General features: G+C 43.8%; 1 protein-coding gene across 1 annotated transcript; it reads left to right on the plus strand.

The window, feature by feature from the left end:
- Nucleotides 1-868: 868 nt before the first annotated feature.
- LOC307246736 (3',5'-cyclic-AMP phosphodiesterase 7B-like) lies at nucleotides 869-16,751 on the plus strand (the record flags this gene model as incomplete). Its single annotated transcript, XM_080022733.1, has 12 exons — nucleotides 869-1,178; nucleotides 12,071-12,160; nucleotides 12,728-12,891; nucleotides 12,979-13,042; nucleotides 13,651-13,746; nucleotides 14,022-14,122; nucleotides 14,744-14,875; nucleotides 14,960-15,051; nucleotides 15,139-15,283; nucleotides 15,797-15,893; nucleotides 16,016-16,096; nucleotides 16,561-16,751. 12 exons carry the CDS (start codon nucleotides 869-871, stop codon nucleotides 16,749-16,751), a joined length of 1,563 nt encoding a protein of 520 aa, XP_079878859.1.
- Nucleotides 16,752-17,358: the final 607 nt, after the last annotated feature.

Below are 17,358 nucleotides of genomic sequence, written 5' to 3' on the forward strand. Positions count from 1 at the left end.
TGTTGGGTTGATATTAGTGTGTGTGTGCGTGCGTGTGTGTGTGTGTGTGTGTGTGTGTGTCTGCGCGCTTGCTTGTAAATCAAAGCATATGTGACCTTAGAGACTCATGCAGCCTCATTCCCACTGATTGCCAGACAGAGAACATGACCATGAACAGACCGCCCCACTTTCACACACTGTTCTGTCGTTTTGTCTCTCTTTTTTTCCCTCCCTCTCTCTGTCTCTCTCTCTCTCTCTCTCCATTATACAGGCTTTCAGATTCTCACTTAATTCCTTGTTCTCTTCTACGTCTGTCTTGTCTCTGTCAGCTTTCTCGGGTGGAGGGGGTGTAGAGTAGTGAGTGAGAGAGACAGAGAGAGAGAGAGAGAGAGAGAGAGAGAGAGAGAGAGCGATAGCAGAGGAGGAGCTTAGACCCGACAACAGCGCCGGCTGGAATGAGGGAGTAAAGAGAGGGAGAGAATGCGGCAGTAGCAGGAAGGCAGAGCATCAGCAGCAGATCCGTGTGGACGGCCACTGAAGGCTTCTCTCCTTGTTCTCCCTCCTGTGACGTTGCTTCGCTTGGTCTCTCTCTCTCTCTCTCTCTCTTTCCTCCCCCCTTGTCTCCTTATCTCTTCCTTCTGCTCTCTTCTGTTCTCCTTCCAGTCTCTCTCTCTCTCTCTCTCTCTCTCCCCTCACTTCTCGGCTGTCCTTCCATGCCAGCGGCTGTTTCGTTCCGCTCTTCCTCCTCCATCTCCGCTATCTTTCCTCATCGCTCCCCTCCTCCTCCTCCATCTCTGTTCTCTTTCTCCCTGAGCTCTATCTCTCTTCATACCCTCTCCGTCCTGCGTATCCTCCGCGGGTTTCGTCACCCACGCAGGGGGGTGAGAGGATGCCGGTCCTGGAGGGCTTGTGGGGTCCGGACCTCGGCCTGGATGTCGGGGCGGACGAGGCCCCTGCGGCCCCAGGCGTCTGGGGGCCCCTGGGCACCCCCCCGGTGACCTGCGGGGGCCTGTCCCTGGCCCTGGAGCTCCCGGCCCTCATACGACAGCTGAGGGCCGCCTGGAGGGCGCGCAGGGGGGGGCCGCGGGTCCCAGAGAAAGGTCACCCCAGTACGTGGGTGGAGTCAGGCAGGGCAGAGGTGGAGGAGGAGGTGGAAGAGGAAGAGGCACACACAGAGGAGAGGAGCACACGGTTGACAGGTAAGCACACACACACATACACACACACAGACAAAATTTGTGTGTGTATGTAATTATTATATATTATAGTCTTCTATACATACCAGTAGCAGGCAAACACAGTAAGACTAGTGCCAAGTGTGATGATTTTGATTCAATCCGATATTAATGATATGGCTTCCAATACAATTTTCTTTTTTATTCTTTATGGGTTTCTCAGGTTTACACAGTAAATATGGTATGGTTACACATCCCATATTGACAAAACACAGCTATACCCATACACAACACACAGAGCCTCACATTATATGCTGTTGAACAAACAAAGACATGGAAAAGATAATTGCGCTATATCGACTATTTTACGTGTAATGAGAATTTCTTTTCAGTATACCACCAGACATGCATTACAGAAATATTTCACAAAACATATTCAGTCTTCAATTCATTAATTAAATATTTTAATTCATTTGTGACTGTGGCGGAGTCTTAATTTACTTGGAAACTGATTGCGTAATTATTGTTTTTTTGGTTGTCTGTTTGTTTATATTGGCTGGCCTTTCAATAACATTATTTACCACAAACAATCACAACAATGTCACTGCTCACATTCTATGGCAGGTCACTTTTCAGGAGGGGGTCAGCCCATGTGTGTGTGTGTGTGTGTGTGTGTGTGTGTGTGTGTGTGTGTGTGTGTGTGTGTGTGTGTGTGTGTCTACTCCCACGTTCCCTGTGTTTGGGTGCAAGTGTTCATCAGAGACAGCTGTTCATGTGCGCTTCCCTCCGTAAATTGCAAGATTATTTTAAGCTGTGTGTGTGTGAGGCGGGATGTGAGTCTAGAGTGAGTGGACGGAGAAATGAGGGATTTGGGCAGAAAAGCTTGCGTGTCCATTTAATAAAGCCACGCTGCCATCTGCTTGGCTCCAGCTTTGCTAATGACACTCGCTGCTGGTGCGACGCTGCGACCGTCTGTCCGTCAGACGCTGGGAGTTCTGCCGTTTACACTTTGGTATGACTTTGCACAGTGATGACTCGGCATTCCGACACATGACTCCAGCGCTGATTTAGAATTGTTGATTTTGGAGCGGGCGAAGGAGACGTCTCCCGTTGATCCTTTCGGTATGATCTGCTTTGAACAGCAAAGAGTGTTTGATAGATTGCAGATGTAGCGCTTGATCCCATTTATATTAAAAATCGCTTCTTTCACCAAACACAAAAAATGTTCAGAGATTTGGCTTGGCAACAAAGCCGGTTATTTTGCCCGATAAAACAGTGCAGGAGTTGGTACTGGATATTAAATATCATGTGACTAAAACAGAGCTTGACATTAACAGTTGCCTAGTTGCCCCGGGCAACCATATTTTGGCCATTATCAACCATCTTGTTGCCGCAATGTCAACCACTTTCCATATGTACAAAAAATAAGCGTGTTATCCCTCGTTGTCTGTTTAGAAACTGAATATGAGAATATCCTGGTGCATTGATTAACTCAAAGAAGTGAGATTGTTTACACGTGCGTTTAAAGACTGACAATAACCCGTGAGCGAGATAGAATAAGAGCTGTCTCTAAAATTCCTTTTTCGAAGCGCATTTTGTCAATTTTGGCAACCAAAAACGTATGCATGGTTGTCCACTTGGAAACCCCTTCTAAAACGTAGTGTCATTATAAGTATAACACTTTTGAGTTTTTTGAAGTACGGTTTATTGTATTGAGAACCACTGTATTTACATTTGTGTGACAAAGAGACGTTAGTTGTACTGAGTGGAGTGGAACAGAGTGGAGCAGATCACATCGAGCGGGGCCAGAAAATCTAGGATGATAGTGGTTTCTGATTTTGATATTGCTGGTGTCGGGGTGATGCGGCTCCGTCAGATGTTAAAGGTGTTGATAAAAGCTGCCGCTCTATCGTCGCTGATGCTACAAACTCTTAAAGGGATTTGGTATCATTGGAATAATCAGGCTGTTAGAGAGCCCCCCTGCTGACATTGGTGAGAAAAATATTATTGCGTGGCCCTGAGTTTGTCACAATGGTGTGGCCACAATATCGATAACTTGTGGCCGCAAGTTAATAAGGTGTAGGACTGTGTCACTGTACTTTCAGTATGATATCAGTAGAGGTGTGAATCTTCACAGGCCTCACGATTCGTTTCGATTACGATTCACCTGTCAACGATTCCCAATGCCTCTCGATTGCATTGCAATGTATCGCATCCCCAATTTTCTATATGGGCATATTATATATATATATATATTTTGGTAATAATGGGTCATCACACTCACCCCCATTTCTGTTTTTGTGTTATAACTGCTCTGTAGTTTCCATGTAACCATATAAGGTCATGTTATTTAGTCCCTTAGCCAGTCTCTGTGCTTACATGTGGGTGCACACGATGTTCCCCGGAATTTCCCGAACATAATGATCTTTGAACTTGTTGAATTTCAAACTTGTGTCACAAAGCAATGTTCAGCTTTTACACTATCTGCAGTAACTGCACCTTTTGTGACATCTACTGGCACAGGCTACCATAAGACTATATAACCAGCCGGCCCCAGAGAATGGGGCTCTCTTATACAACAGACCTGTGGTGCATGTTCTTAAAACTTTGTACCAGTACTTAATAAATACTCATCACTGTCTTTGTCACCGCCATTCAGTCCAAGCTTACTTAATTAATCATCAGCATCAAGGCCTGCGCCAGGGAGAGCTTGAATATGATGGTGACCACTGGGGCAAGCAGGTCGGCACAGGTCTCCAGAACATGATCGGAGATGCCGTCCGAACCGGCTGCTTTCCTGGTGTTCACCTGTCTCAGTGCGCACACTTCCGGCAGCGCAACTCTTGTTTTGTTGTGCTAACCAGGGGGCGAATGCGAAAGCATCGGCATTCACTGTGGTGGTAGCTCTGCCTCTCTAGTCCGTATTAGTCCTCAATCCCTGCCACATGTGTCCGGTTCTCTTGTGTCCATGTGTCTCTTTCCCTGTACCGATGCTTTGCCTCTTTCACTGCCCTCAGTTGGTAAGATGCCGCTTTGTAATCGTCCATATTCCCCCACACGAGGCACGACGTGGCGTAAGCAGCAGTGCATACATCGCAGTGCACGCAAGATGCGGTGCCACATCTTCCACTAGTTTAACAATGAAGTTCCTCACCACTTCCGTAAACTCTCTGACATCATTGGGGGTTGAGCGAATTTGCGGTCCAGTCGACGTCACTCAGCACGTCCTGCAGCGCGGCTTCTTATTGGCCGGTCCAGCACCTGATTTACCTCGTCACTGGAGCTTCCCGAAAACGATGGAGATAATTCCGTTTTGTGTGGGCTGTTATTTTAATCACGATCAAATCTGCTCATTTGAAATTAATGGTAGCGTCCTGGTTCTTATTTTTTCATGTAGGCCTAATTATATTTCCAATCCCCCGATTATGTCCTGTCACTGCATCGATGCAAAATCGCCCACATACACATAGTGAGGCATCTTAAAATCGAGAAATTTCCACACCTCTAGATATCAAACAGCATGAGGAACTGTTGTGGCTGCTGTTGTTGCAATGAATAATGGATGTGAATTGATGCGTTAACGTTACTTTCTGCGAGACTTATGTATATAGAGTCTATGCGGTTCTCATCCGGGGGGGGGCTTTGTTATCAGTTGAGATTCTGTCTGCAAGGCCTGCAGTGAGTCTACGTGGCTCTCACCTGTATAAACTGTACCGTCATGATCTCAGCGATCTCAGAAACGCCTGTCATCAAAGCTCCTGCTCGATGAAGTCGACGACTTGCCCAATGTCCGAATATTGTTTGTGTTTCCGCCCGTGCATTTTAAGCTGCCAAATTAAGTGTATTTTACAAACTAGTACATGCCATTCGAAATGGAACACTTTCTAAGACATTTCAATGTCAAAGTTTAACAAAATGTCAATTATACAGTCCTGTGTCCTGCATGCCCGTTCAATATGGCACCGTTTGCCAAAATGTAAGGACGATTTTGCAATAACAAATAAGCACCAAATGTGAAAATATAGGCATGTTAGAACTTCAGGATGATCAGTCGAGCCCAGGTTTCTTCTGTCAGTGATTTAGTTGCGTTTATGTGGACTGCCAGGCACCCCTCTCCGCTTGGCTCTCCTCTCCAGCGCTTCCTCTCATGCACCTCGCGCTTCACATATTGGATGATGAGTAAATCGCCCCGCTGAGTTGGATTGGATGATGTCACAAAGCGCCCCCAGCTGCACAGAGCGGCTTGCTGTTCACTGGTTCATTCAAAGTTTATTAATATTACACGTGTCGCGTGTCCAAATTGCACTAAATTCGACGCTGCACATCCTCGGGCCCCCAGCAATACACCCGCCAAGTGACAGACAGAGATTCCTATAATTATGGATAGATGATGATGATGATATGACAATGACCAGGGCTGCCAAGTTTCACCAAAAGTTCGGAGTGAGATCACCGGGGAGTATAAGCATGTTCAAGTTCAAGTTCAAGAGATTATTTGTCACATACATATACATACGGTCATACATATATGCAGTGAAATGTCATGACACCTGGTGATTACGCACAATAAGCTCTATAAGCTCTAAAAATACTAATGCGTTCGGAATGGATCTCCCACTTACACGAACACTGACGTGCCCCAAGCAAGCGCAAATGAGGAAATGTATAGGCATACATAGAATTAACAAAACAAAAAAAAAAAGCGATTTTACTTATTTTGGGATTCTTAGCGTGAGAAATATAAGGTGTGGCGTGTGTGAACTGGTTGATATGAGGTATGAGATATGAGTCTCACGGTCAAGGCTTGAGACACTTAACCGCAAGAGTTTGCAGGATATCATTATAATTCATCTCAAGATTAAAATGAAATGAAATTTCAAATTTATCCATGCTTCATGCATGATAATAGCCCTACAGAGCTCCCCCGGTGTTGAGTAATTAACAGATTCCATATCTTGTGGCCACGCGTCACCACAATTTAGTTACCATGTTCCCACGCCTTTTGTGGCAAATAATGATCTCATTCCCACACATTACTAACTTGTGGCCACGCAATAATATTTTTCCCACCCATGTCTCCAGGGGGGCCATTAGGTAGTTGAAAAAAACAATAATTGTCCATTTTACAGCAAAATACCCACATTCCATTAGTTTGATTTGTATTATAGTGTGAGGGGGGATTGCCTTTATGTATGATTGGATCCAATGGCACATTTTAAATGGAAATCCATCAGATTTCTGTGTTGGATGAATACATACTACATCCATATACATCTATATGCAGTTTACGGACGACAATTAGCTGCTAGTTTATCAAATTGTCTCAGGCTGCTTTTCACTTTCACTTTCAAAGTAAAAAAATGGGTTTTCGTAACCAAATATTCTTATGGATATATACTTTAACAAATGCTGTCACATAGTTATAGATATTGAGAAAATAACTTTCATTTACATACATTTTGACAGGTATATTTTATAATGTTCAACAACACCAGTGTTCAGCAATGTGATGCAATTGTGTAATGGATGTCTTGATGTTCAGCCGAAGGAAACGCTTAGGTGTGAGAAGCTCTTTGTGAGGAACACTCACCTGTACTTTCATTCCATTTCGGGATAAGCCTGGTAATCCCTTTTCAAGGAAAAGTCTAGAGAGGTGTCTCTAGACCTGCACATAGAGAAACAAAACTCAGTTTTAGAAAATGATGCTGCTGGTGAGAATTTTTGGAATACCGGAGATTAGGAAACAAATAGCAACCTACGAATGTGTGGAGATGGAAAGTATGGCAGTGCCAAAACATGTTCAGTTTGCTCTCTTTTAATTTAGCGTTCGTTGGCGTATATCAGTGGAAAATCTAAATAATGATCAATAAGCACAAAAAACTCTTGAAGTTCTACCCTAACTTTGCTCCATTTGTGCTTTGACTACAGTACTTCAAAATAGTTACTGACCAAAGTGGCTCTTTTCCATGTTCACCAGCACGTCAGGACAACATAGATATTTAGACATCTGTCCATTTTGTAGGGATGGAAAAGCTATTTGAATACTCTCTGGGTTTCCGTTTCCGCGTGAACAGTAGCTCAGGTGCAGAGGTGCAACCCCCCCCGCCCCCCGGGACAAATTAGCTCATCGTGCGTGGGCTTCACTGGAAATAACACTTTCCTCAGCGATTTATTTTTTTCTGCCGTATTGTCACCGCGCAGGGCCAAAATAATCCAGATAATACTATGTGAGCCTGTTGCAGAACTTTTAGCTCGGTGTAAACAGGCTCCGCGTTAAATGAGTTTGGGTCCTAAACCGACGAAGACGAGCGACTTGTTGTTGCTGTTTTTCTGGGAGAGAAGACACCCTGCAGCTCAGTGTGTACCATAAAACCCCCACAGATTCAGTGAAGGCAGGAGAGCACATCATATCAATTCCTCCCCTTTGTGTGTGTGTGTGTGTGTGTGTGTGTGTGTGTGTGTGTGTGTGTGTGTGTGTGTGTGTGTGTGTGTGTGTGTGTGTGTGTGTGTGTGTGTGTGTGTGTGCCTGTATGCGTGTGTTCTGTGGGGGCGATGTGTGCGAAGTGTGTTTTGATGTGTTTGCATTTGGAATCAGGGATTTAACCTAATTTGTGTGTGTGTGTGTGTGTGTGTGTGTGTGTGTGTGTGTGTGTGTGTGTGTGTCTGTGTGTGTCTGTGTGTGTGTGTGTGTGTGTGTGTGTGTGTGTGTGTGTGTCTGTATGCGTGTGTTCTGTGGGGGCGATGTGTACGAAGTGTGTTTTGATGTGTTTGCATTTGGAATCAGGGATTAAACCTAATTTGTGTGTGTGCGTGCGTGTGTGTGTGAGTATGTATGTGTGTGTCTGTGTGTGTGTGTGTGTGTATTTGTGTGTGCCTGTGTGCGTGTGTTCTGTGGGGGCGATGTGTACGAAGTGTGTTTTGATGTGTTTGCATTTGGAATCAGGGATTTAACCTAATTTGTGTGTGTGTGTGTGTGTGTGTGTGTGTGTGTGTGTGTGAGTGTGTGGGTAAGTGTAGGATGACAGCGCACGAGTCTGTGCATTGCCATTTTGACTGATTCACATTTTAAATGACCCATTTCCAGCACTGCGCAGAGACAACGACCTATTTACCACATCGAGAGTCACAAAGACAGAGAAAAAGTGGAGGGGGGAAAAAGCAAGAAAGAGAGAGAGGGGGAGAATATCATGTGGGACGAGGGAGGGGAAGGGGATGGCAGAGGAGGAGTGTGTAGAAGGGGAGGAGAGGGGGGATGCGGGAGAGATAGATAGAGAGAGAGATTGAGAGAGAGCGAGCACAGGGCGGGAAGAAGAAGAACAAGCCAGGAGAGGGGGAGGAGAGGGTGGATGTATGGGTAAACAGATGGAGGGAGGGATGGATAGATAGATGGATAGAAGGAGGAGGGGGAGGAGAGGTGGTTGAGCAGATGGATGGAGAGGTGGATGATGGATGTATGGATGTAGAAATGGTAGATGAAAATGCAGAGACGATGGAGAGATAAATAAAGGGGAAGAGATGATAAACACTGGAAAGGGGGGGGCAACAGAAATGGAAGGATATATGATATAAGGATATGTTATAAGGTGTGTGCGAGTTTGTTTCGGTGTGTGTATTATGGGATGTTGCTGCTGCAGAGGGTTTCTCCACTCTAGTCTCCGCCGCTTCTCTCAGATCCGGTTTTTACTTCCCTTTCTTCCCTCTCTTCCCTTCTCTGTTCAGCAGCGCATGAGTGCAAAACGCAAAGAGGTTTTTTTTTTTTCCCATTTTCCACTTTCTGTTCCACACAACGATGCCCGTGAGGACCCAACTCACACACTTTAAACACAATTCTGCGCTTACTTAAAACACTTCATTCAGAATCACTTAATTCCGCCAGGTACGTTTACATACACTGTACTAGGAATTTGTCGTGACTATTGGTGTGTATCCCCAGAGGTTTTTGATTAAAAAAGCACCACAGTCCAAAAAATACAAAACAATAAATAATAATAATAATAAAAAAAAATTATAAAATAGAATAAAAATTCAGATACAATAAATATATGACATAGCTACAAATAGCCCAAAAATACAAACAAATACAAAACAGAAATTGCCATATATATTATTGTTATGAGTATATAGGACATAAATGATAAATATTTATTATTACTTTTTACTAACTACAGTAGATTATTGCAGTATGTACAGTGAGAGTTATTTCGTATATTATGTATATTAGTGCACCACTTTGTACAAATGGTGTGATTTGTGGCGTATATAAACAGTATGTATTTATATAACGTTTAGCCGACTGGCCTAGATAATCACACTCACACACACAGATGCTACACAACCGGGCTCGCCAAATACAAACACAACCTGCGGGAATGGAAGATGTGTGTGTGTGTGTGTGTGTGTGTGTGTGTGTGTGTGTGTGTGTGTGTGTGTGTGTGTGTGTGTGTGTGTGTGTGTGTGTGTGTGTGTGTGTGTGCGTGCGTGCGTGCGTGCGTGCGTGCGTGCGTGCGTGCGTGCGTGCGCATCTGTCTGTGTGTGTGTGAGGGGTCCTCCCGGCTGTTTCACCTCCTTAATCGCCAGTTTAGGAGCTTTTCCGCATCTTTAAGGGGAGGCGGTGTTGATGTGAGCTGGCAAAGCTTGGGGACAGAGTACGCTCTAGTTCCCATCATCTAATCTCAGTAAATTATTCAGCATTCCCATAGTTTTCTGTTTATTGAAGTGGAAAATGTGTATGTATTAGAGAGAGGGGGGGGGGGGGGGGGGGCGTGTGTTTATGTGGTTGTTTATGTGTTTACAGAGGGCAAGTTTTTTCCTGTGTGTGTCTGCATGTGTGCAGGCGTGCGTGCCTGCGTGTATGTGCTCGTGCGCGCTTGCAGCAGTGTGTGCTGTGCGAGTTTGGCCCGAGTCGTGTTGTGTCTGAGGGAGTGTGACGGCGTCGCCATGTTGAGGTCACCCCAAGGTCGCCCCTGGGAATACGCGGCGTGATGGCAAAACATCACTTTAATTTGCGGAGGGCTCATTGTTTCTCCATGGAAATTGGCAGCCAGTATGTGAATGGAGGCATTAAAACAAGTTCCGCTCGTTTTTTTATCCCAACCAGGGATTTTCCTGGCTCAAAATAAGGCTTAGGTGGGAGCTTTGCGAGACAGCGGCTGTGGTTGGTCCGGCTTCACCGCCACCGTCAACTCGATGTGTTGTCTCCATGCATTTATATTTGGAATGTAAGTTCAGGTCTTCAAGAGGCCAATACAATGTATTGTAACGTATGGGTATAAATGAAATACGTGACAAACATTAAACATTTTTCCATTTTAAATATTTATTGAAGGACTTGTAAACAAACTGAAACAGCTTTAAAGTGCCACTGAAACAACATAAAGTGCCATTGATTAAAAAGCCACAAAGTGCCTTTCAAACAGAAAATCAATCTTTGTGCCTTTGACCATGTTAAATTTATTTTCTAATCACAGCAGATGTCAGATCCAGTGACCGAGCAATTGACCCTCCTAATTTTTCCACCTGATGTGGCCTCTACTGCCCCACTGCAGCAGACATCCAGGTGGAAGTTCTTCAGCCTGTTCCTCAGGGGGGTCTTCACCTATTGGAACATTGCAGCATTAATCTATTAATCATGTTGTTGCTTGCTTTACAAGCTTGCTTTTTAAGCTTTCCTTATTCACATTTACCAGTCTGAGGGCAGAGAAAAGCCTCTCCACATCTGCCGTCTGAACTGGGTCGGTTGAAGCAATGGCTGCGTCCAGGCTGAGGGCAGGGAACCTCTCACACACCCAACTCTGGATTTATTAAGAACTCAGGATTTATTGCGTTATCTTCCGATCACAGTTACTGTGTGGGAAAAGATTTTTTTCATGAATCTCCCGTCAATTTTGTTTTACCTTGCCTATGTCCCATAAGGGGCTCCGTACAAATGAATTAGACATATATAAAAAAAAAATGAACTAATGTTCAGCCCAAAAGTTTGTCTCTCGCTGACTTCGGGACGCAAGATTTAATTGTCAAATACATGAGGAGTCCGTATTTTACGGAACGGGTGGCAACCTTATTTTTCCCTTTGATTGCTTGATAGAATAAATAATAAATCGAACCATAGCAATAAATGCATGGACAATTTTTAACTGTTTCTACGCGGTTTTTCTAATGCGATTTCTCTAAGAAGGCTTAGGTGGAATGAAAAAAGCCAAAGGCGGGCCACCTAAGCCTTTTCAATACAGGAAAAACCCTGATCTTGGTGACTTGATGAATTATAAATTGGTATTTGTTTTGCTGGGCTAACTTTTTCATTTAAGTTCATTTTTTAATAGTCTATATCTATTTATCACCTATGTATGTGTCTGTCTGTCTGTCTGTCTATTTTAATGTGCACACTACCATCACTTACCAAATGAAAATCAAATTTTGCGTGAAAGCAAAAAGCATCTGTGCATCTTGTTTGGGTTGCATACAGTGATAATATTTATACGTACATGATAATTCATTAACATTGCTTCAGAACACGCGATACTAAACCACGAATGCGACCGGATGTCAGTCAGATGACCCGTGCTAAAGGCGAATGAAATGTTCCGAGACACAGAAAAGGCGTCAAATCCAATTTCTCTGGCGCGAGACTCATGAGCGTCATGATGTTCCCTGCTGCCTCAGCAAAATCAAAGCTGCTCTTGTTCAATGGTGTCTCGCTTCATCAGAACTTTCAATGCGTCTTTGTGGGTCAGCTATAAAAAGGGGCCGTGTTTGTTGGTTGTTTATTTTTTTTAGTTTTGATCAGCTGTGTAGTTTGTTTATTTCTAATATGGGTCAACGTAGAGAGACCTCGGCGTCGACATCGCCCTCCTTTGTTTCCTTCCTCCTGCTCTACTCCTCTCTCTCAAACTCCTCCTCCATTCCCTCTCTTTCTGCAGCCGACGGCAGGCTGAGCAGAAGTCATGCCGGAGTGCTGCTGGTGGAGAGAAGAGGCTCGTACCCGCTGATCAACCTGCGCATCCTCAACAGTACGGATCCTTTAGTTAAAGCACGAAAACAATGTTGTTGTGCTTGGTGCGCTCGAAGTTGTACTGCACAATCAGAATGAATGGGAGTCAGGACGAGTTTATTCCACCAAATACATCGTATACAAGGAATTGTTCTGGGTTTTCCCAACTTAAAATTGTTATATATATATATATATAAAACCTAGTGAGCATTTTCTTTTATTTGATCCAATCACTCCAATCTAATATATTTTTCTATGTGATCTTCACAGCAACACACACTACTAACAAGCAGAAATTATTGGTTATTATATTTTTCTTTCTCCATTTTATTTTCTTTTTAGTATTTTTTGTTTCTTCCTATTTAGGGACTGCTTGTAAAGGGGAAAACAAGTGCACACACAAGTGCATATTCATTGATGATGAATATGCATTATTCCCAAGGTGACATATTCAAATTATGTGAAATCCCTTCTTTAAAAATACAAGAAATAGACTTTAAACAGCAGCTCTTTGACTGTAATACATTTTGTGACTTGAACTCTCAAATTTTTGTGTTTAAAATGCACTTTTTCTGTGCAATTGCAGCTGGTCATCAGCAGGGAGGGGTAGAGTCGGGAACCCAGAGGAAGGTGAAGCGCCTGCTGAGCTTCCAGAGGTACTGCCACGCCTCCAGGCTACTGAGGGGCCTGGTGCCCCCAGCCCCGGGGTCCCTGCACCTCCTGGACGATGACTACCTGGGCCAGGCTGCGGTGAGATGAATAAAAAATACATAATAAGCAGATCACAAAAACGCCAGATTCAAACTCAATTTGGTCAAATGTTTTACCCTCGCACAGCACATGTTGTCCAAGGTGGGAACGTGGAACTTTGACATTTTCCTGTTCGATCGCCTCACCAACGGTAGGAGCCAAAGAAATGTTCCTAATTCCTAAATAGTCATATACACACACATCTATGTTTACATTTAAATTAACATTTATATGCACATTGCACTATTGCACTTTTCCTATCTTTTGTTAAATGGCCTTATTTTTGTAAACATTTTTTTATTTAATATATATTTTACACTTTTATAAGTGTACATATTTTGTAAATGCAACAATTTATTTTCTCTTTTTCTCTTATGTCTTATAAGTATTTCTTAAATTTGTATATTTTCTTTTTAACCAAAGCCACTTTCATGTGGTTATTTAGTCACGTTAACTTTTTTTTTATTGGCACAGTTGAAAATTTGCACGAAGAGTAACATGACACTTACTGCAACGTTATACATTGACAAATTAAACATCTAAACCTTATATATACTGTATGGTTTTACTATTTTCCACCAAGTCTCATCTGGTGTTATTTACATTTTATTTTCCAGTCCAGTTGTGTTTGTGAGCTTTAGTACAAAAAAGCCTAAATTTGTTTGTTTAAATTAGTATGTGTGTGTGTGTGTGCGTGCGGGTGTGCGTGGGCGCGGGTGTGCGTGCGTGCGGGTGTGCATGTGTCCTTGTGCACGACAGGAAACAGTCTGGTGACTCTGATGTGCCATCTCTTCAACGTCTACGGCCTCATCCACCACTTCCAGCTGGACATGGTCAAACTGCACAGGTTCCTGGGTAAGTTCCAACACACTCAGACACTCATTACCTGTTGTTATTCTGTCAGTCCTTAAATCCCCCCTCCTGCCCATAAGTGTGTTGCATTGTCATATCTTGACATGGAAGTGAAAATTGGATTTGACTTTTGATTTCCTTGACACAGCAGCTTGAAAAATAGCTCGTTTTACTTTGCTCGGAAGAACTGAGGAAGTCTTTCATGTTCAGACTGTTGTGTTTTCCTTTTTTTCTTGCCAAAATGACTTAACATTTAAATTTGAAATGCAACCTTCCAGGCATGGTGCAGGAAGACTACCACTCCCAAAATCCATACCACAACGCTGTCCATGCTGCTGACGTAACACAAGCCATGTACTGTTATCTGAAGGAGCCCAAGGTACTTACATCTAATACATGCAGTAACAGACGTGGGGTGAACTTTTTTTCAACCACAGAGAAAGATTAAACACTAGTCAATAGAGTTGCTTGAGTCAGATATTAAACTCTTGAAATCTTGAATTTTGAAATGGACAAAGCACATAAAGTGTGTATAACAAGCATACCCAAATGGAAAAATATATACTTAAATGTGTCATCCAAGAGTAGGTAATATACTTTTATTGTATTCACAATTAATATACTAAAGTTGTGTTGAATTGAAACCACTTAACTTGTACTTGCGTGACAAGCATTACACATTAGAGGTTGTAGTTGAGATAAATTAATATTTGTATGTGATTTTGTTTACGTTTGACTAAAGGTAAACTAAAGTACAGCTAAAAAGGTTAATGTTTCAATATACTTTTTATAAGTCTACTGTCACATAGTATATTAATGACTAGTGTACTTAAGCTGTACTTTACATTACTGCATAAAGTACCAAAAAATCGAAAGAAAATATAGTTTATAGAATATGAAGAATTTAAAGAAATGTACTTTTAGCACACTTCATATACTAAAAACAGACCTGTTTTTCACTGCTTTTCACCTTTTGTTTATTGTGGGCTTTGTGCTGCAGCTGGCCGAGCAGCTGAGTCCCCTGGACGTGTTCCTGGGTCTGATGGCGGCGGCCGCTCACGACGTGGACCATCCCGGGGTCAACCAGCCCTTCCTCATCAAGACCCAACATCACCTGGCCTCCCTCTACCAGGTACCCAACCTCTGCCTTGTGTTTTTTTGTGGAAAGGATTTAAGAAATTCTGAGGCTGACCCCGCCCCCACCGTACCTGCCTAGAACACTTCGGTGCTAGAGAGCCACCACTGGCGCTCCACGGTGGGAATGCTGCGAGAGTCCGGACTGCTTTCCCATCTCCCCGTCGACATGAGGTCAAGAAAATACCTTTTTTTATCACAGGAAGCCATGGAGCGGAAAATGTGTCAGTTGTACCCACACTCCCGTTTTATTTGCTTCAGGCAAGACATAGAGCAGCAGCTGGGCTCTCTCATTCTGGCGACCGACATCAGCAGACAGAACGAGTTCCTGTCGACCTTCAGAGAACATCTGGACAACCAGGACCTGGACCTCCAGCGCGCCCCACACCGTCACTTTGCACTGCAGGTACAGATGACACTGTCGTGAATTTAAAGTGCGAAGTGGAACTTTCTCAACTCGGAGAAGCCGGGATGCCTGTGCGCTGCAGGGGTGTGTGTGCATGCGTGCGTGCGTGCGTGCGTGCGTGTGCCTGTGTGTGTGTCATCTGGCTGTCAGAGTAGAGAGAGTGAGTCTAGCGCAGCTGGTACCGGATAAAAAATTCATATTTGACGTAAATTTTGGCGTTAAAAAATGATTTTTTTTTGGCCTGGGGGGCTGATACATACATACATACATAGCAAAATCCCTTTGGTCTCGGGGAAGATCTCCGTTCCTCCCAAACACATTTTCTATCGTCGCCAGGATGACGTGACACTGTTAGTCTCGAGCCCCCGACTCAGATGAATGCAGAAATTGCTCAAACAGGATAGAAAACGAATATATTAAAAGACCATTGTGTGTGTCTGTGTGTGTGTGTGTGTGTGTGTCTGTGTGTCTGTGTGTCTGTGTGTGTGCGCGTGCGCCCCCTCTGGTCCTCAGATCGCCCTAAAGTGTGCAGATGTGTGTAACCCCTGTCGGGTGTGGGAGCTGAGCCGAAAGTGGAGCGAGAGAGTGTGTGAGGAGTTCTACAGACAAGGTGAGTTCAACACCTCCTCTCCAACCTCTGAATATTCTTCTAGCTTTTCTTAATATTTATCTTGTCTCTTTGGGGGTGATTTGGGTTTCGTTAACCCTCTGCATTGCTTGTTGCTCTCTCAGGGGACCTGGAGAAGAAGTTTGACCTGGAGATCAGCCCTCTGTGTAATCAGCAGGCCGACTCTGTCCCAACCATCCAGATAGGTAGGGAGTCTTGAATTAAGCCTTTTATTCATGATTTTCTTGTATCATATTGGTCAAAAAGGTTAATTTAATATTATGCTTTTGTACCATTTTGGGATACACTGTGCTAGTCGTTGCTCTGCGGGCACAGTATGAAATCACACACACAAACTGTTAACTGTATGATAATTTTTTTCCAGTATGTTTACATCAACCTCATATTATATAATCTTATCATATTATTTCTTGAGTTGAGAGGTATTATCCAGATATATAGGAAGGAAACCGGTGCAGTCGGTGCAGCAGTGGGGGAAGTTCAGGAATTGGCGTGAACTAACTTAAAACCACGCAAACTCAACTACTCCGGCGTCTAAACTACCTTAAAATATTCTAAACTGAGGAATTAAACTAATTAAAAAAAAAGTGCTGGGTCCATGAAGCAGGTTATGGACTTCGGACTTTCCTTTCCTCCTCCTCCTCCTCAGGGTTCATCTCCTACATCGTGGAGCCGCTGTTCGATGAGTGGCTTCGCTTCACAGAGCCGAGCCTCCTGAGCCGGACCATGCTGGGCCTCCTGCACAAGAACAAGGCCCGCTGGAGCCGCCTGAGGCACCGGGATCTGCTGCCCGAGAACTGTGCCGGCGGGGGAGGCGGGGAGGGCGAGGACATCCCATAATATGGGAGCTCTCCTCCTTGTCCCCCCCTCCCCCACGTGGAGGAGGAGAGGATTTGACGGATTCGACGTCCAGCTTTTGTTCTCTGCTCCCTCTGGACTCTGACCACAGGGCGAGCGCTGGGTGGCGGCGTGTCAGAGGTTCAGTAATGGCGTCATCTGGTGGACGACTGTAGTACTGCAGGGAAAGTGGAGAGAGCGAGAGAGAGAGAGAGAGAGAGAGAGAGAGAGAGAGAGAGAGAGAGAGAGAGAGAGAGGAATGGATCGATCAGCTTAGTAAAAGAAATTGCTTTTGAGGAAGAAATGCCTTCTCCCTTCTTCTCTACCTAATGTGATGTATGCTTTAAAAATGATTGGCAGGACTAATTTGTATTATGTCTAAGTGAGAAAGAACTGTCAATTGAATGACAAATAATTTTGTTTTGTGCACAATGACACACATAAAAAAAAACTTCCATCAAAACAAAGCCAAAACTTATTCACCACTAGTCAGCTGGACTGAGCTGGAAAATATATATAAAATACATATGAAGAAAAAACAGGAAGATAAGACGGTTTCCTATAAAACTATGCTTTAAAAAAAAATTTCGATAACAAACCTTAAACTCTT

This window comes from Zeus faber, assembly GCF_960531495.2.
Source record: "Zeus faber genome assembly, chromosome: 2".
Taxonomy (NCBI): Eukaryota; Metazoa; Chordata; class Actinopteri; order Zeiformes; family Zeidae; genus Zeus; species Zeus faber.